The 3,219-nt window shown below is 53.1% G+C and overlaps 1 protein-coding gene across 1 annotated transcript in view; it reads right to left on the bottom strand.

Moving 5' to 3' along the window:
* PTSG_03534 (uncharacterized protein) overlaps window positions 1-3,219 on the bottom strand; it is a 10,157-nt gene that overhangs the window by 2,408 nt on the left and 4,530 nt on the right. The window contains exons 14-21 of the mRNA XM_004995209.1: window positions 2,943-3,032; window positions 2,631-2,699; window positions 2,289-2,398; window positions 1,827-1,936; window positions 1,455-1,548; window positions 1,122-1,239; window positions 701-850; window positions 215-468 (exon numbers count right to left, since the gene is read on the bottom strand). Of these exons, the coding sequence (XP_004995266.1) occupies window positions 215-468; window positions 701-850; window positions 1,122-1,239; window positions 1,455-1,548; window positions 1,827-1,936; window positions 2,289-2,398; window positions 2,631-2,699; window positions 2,943-3,032 (995 nt within the window). The remainder of the gene's footprint in view (window positions 1-214; window positions 469-700; window positions 851-1,121; window positions 1,240-1,454; window positions 1,549-1,826; window positions 1,937-2,288; window positions 2,399-2,630; window positions 2,700-2,942; window positions 3,033-3,219) is intronic.

Here is a 3,219-nt window from a genome sequence, read left to right as displayed (position 1 = left end):
TGTGTGTATATGTGGGCGTGTGGTGTGGTCCCCGGTTTTGTGTTTCGTGTGTGTGTGTGTGTGTGCGTGTGTGTGCATGTGTGTGTGTTGATGCACGCGTCACTATCAGCAAAGTTGCACAGACGTAGCCTTTTCGTCGGCTCAGGTTCCACACAAAACAAACACACCACCCACAGAACACACACGAACTCATCCCGCTCACAGGAGAGTGTACCTTGGAATGCGGTCCTCGCCCGGGTTGATGCACATCTCCAGCCACATGGTCTCGATGCGTTCTGCCGGGTCTTCAACGCACTGGTACAGCAGCTCAATCACACGCTCCTTGGAGATGTACTCGTCGGACCCGAGCGCCTCCACGGTCTGCTCAATCAACTTGCGCGAGTTTGGATCGCGACCGGGAAGATAGTCCGGGTCGTCGTTCATCAGCTGAAGAAATCGCTCCAGCCGCCCACTGCTGTGGTCAGGGCCCTGCGCGGGAGTTGAAGTTGGGTGGGGTTATGCATGTGTGTGTGCATATGCATGTGTGTGTGTATGTGTGTGTGTGTATGTGTGTGTGTATGTGTGTGTGTGTGGGTGGGTGTGTGTACATCTGTGAGAAGGGATGTCAATGTGGTGTCGCTCGACACACACCGCAAGTGGAATGCACAATCACTTTGCGTCTCACACATCACCGCGGCTGCCCCACTCACATGCCACTCACCTGTCCGTCATAACCATGAGGCAGCAGCAGAACAAGACGCGAGTTTTGGTTCCATCGCTCTTCGCCAGAGGCAATAAATTGGTCAATGATGGTTTGCGCGTTGTTGGCAAAATCCCCAAACTGCGCCTCCCACAGCACAAGCGCATTGTTCTGCAAGCGTGGTCGTTGTGCGCGCGTAAATGTGTGTGTGTGTGTGTGTGTGTGTGTGTGTTTGTGTGTGTTTGTGTGTGTGTGTGTGTGTTTGTGTGTGTGTTTGTGTGTGTGTGTGTGTTTGTGTGTGTGTTTGTGTGTGTGTGTGTTTGTGTGTGTGTGTGTGATCGTGCGTGTGTGTGAGCGCAATTTGAGGGGCATACAGTAAGAGTACAATTCAACCAAACCAGCCATGACACATTACTTCACAGCACAGCACATTGCGGCTCACCTCATATCCAAGCGATGCGCCGTATTCAAATCCAAGCACACCGCCCTCGTTCAGCGGCGAATTCCACACCTCAAACTCGTCCTGGCCGCCAGGAACAATGTTCGCCAGCGGGACATATCTGCACGTGCGCAAAGGTGTGCGTGCGTGGATGCGTGTGTGCATGTGTGTGCATGTGCGTGCATGCGTATACGAGTGTATGCGTGTGTGTATGTGTGTATGTGTGTATGTGTGTATGTGTGTATGTGTGTATGTGCGCGTGTGCGTGTGCGTGTGTACCGATCCAGCGGCAAGTGCCCCGCCTTGCATCTGACACACACGCACACAAACACAAACCTCTGTGCTGTTTCCCTGTCGTAAATGGCTGCGTGTCGCTGGTTGAATGTCCCACGCTCAGAGTCTTGCCCGCTCAAGCGCACACGGAAGTGGTCTGGTGTTGACGAGAGGGAGTGCATGCGAACGACAGGTATTCATTGGTGATGGGCGGAACAGCCATGCGTGTCAGTTCAGTGGAGTGGGTAATAGAAAGAGAATGTGTGTGCTTGTGTGTGTGCTTGTGTGTGTGTGTGTGTGTGTTTGTGTGCATGCGAGAGAGATTGCTCGAGCAGTGTGTGCTGAGTGAAGGTGCGGGTATGTGCCTGTGCAAGCAGTGTCGGCCTGACACAAAATAAAGGGCGGTGGAAAGAATCGCAAGGGCAACACACGCACTGTAGTGGAGAGGAGACACGCTGATGTCTGGGTTCATGGCGAGCGGCCCAACATCCTCATGCAGCGTCAACGATCCAAACGCAAGCATCTCCGCCATCCCCCAATCAACCCTGCACACACACACACACACGCACACGCACACGCATACATACGCACACAAGTACACGCGCACACATACACGTATACACACAATCACAACAGCGCAGCAAAGCGCAGCACATGCACAGCAGGATACAGCAGGGCACATATGAACGCAACACACCACACCGCAACACAGGCACAGAGAATGGTTAACGTGCAACAAGCGGTGACAAAGATCAACGCCGCAACATCCACAGCATCAGCACAACGATACCTTCCAGAGACAGCCGATATTTGATCACACACACACACACAAAATGCACACACACACATGAACATGCACACATGAACATGCACACGGTAGCCTTGTTGTGCGCACACCTGCTGCTTGCGTTCTCGACCATGCTGAGGCGTTTGCGCATCAGCTGTTTCACCAGCGGATGCAGGTGGAACTCAACATTGCTCAGATCACACGCGTTGTTCGCAATGAACTGAACACATGAGCGAGGGAGAAGCACACAAACAAAGGTCAGAAATGCGTGTTTGGGTGTGCATGCACGTGTGTGCGTGCGTGCGTGCGTGTGTGTGTGTGTGTGTGTGTGTGTGTGTGTGTGTGTTTGTATGTATGTATGCGTGCAATTCGCTCACGTATGACACGTGTACTCGCCCATACACATACACACAGAGAGGCAGGCAGGCATCAGAGAGCATGTGTGTGGTCACCTGCAAAGATTCGATGGGCAGCCCTGTGGACTCTTGCGCCGTTCGCCTCTCCTCAACAACACCCGTGTTCTGTTGAGAGGCAGCAACAACAGCAACGTGGTGACAGAGACGTGTGGTTGAACGTCATAGAAGCGCAGCTAGCAGCCATCAACATGACAACGACAAGCAGGCATCAAGACCAAGATTTGACGGCTTGGAGCACAGCTCGCGTACACAGAAACAACCTCAGCTATGGTGCCATCCTCTCCCCTCCATGCCATCTTGAAAAGTGACCTGACGCAAGAAATAAACCACACCCCATCGTGTACGCACCTTGAATGTGTCGGCAACGAAATCCATCGGTGTCTGTTCGTATTCGCCTGTGAGGGCGAGCTCGTGCTCCCGCTGAAACTTGTGCAGAAACTGAAACACACACACGTACGTGTCGGTAGTGCGCGTGTGTGTGGGAGGGGGGTTAGATGAGTGTATGTGCGTTTGATGGGTACAAATGCGTGGGTGTTGGATGGTTGCATATGCGTGTGTGGATGCGCATTTCCTCCTTCAGTGAAAACGTTGCTCACGTTGTCACCAGCGCGGCAGACAACTGCAA

This window comes from Salpingoeca rosetta (assembly GCF_000188695.1).
Source record: "Salpingoeca rosetta unplaced genomic scaffold supercont1.8, whole genome shotgun sequence".
NCBI classification, from domain to species: Eukaryota; class Choanoflagellata; order Craspedida; family Salpingoecidae; genus Salpingoeca; species Salpingoeca rosetta.
The sequence above is the reverse complement of the archived record's forward strand: the minus strand, read 5'-3'. Positions and strand labels throughout refer to the sequence as shown.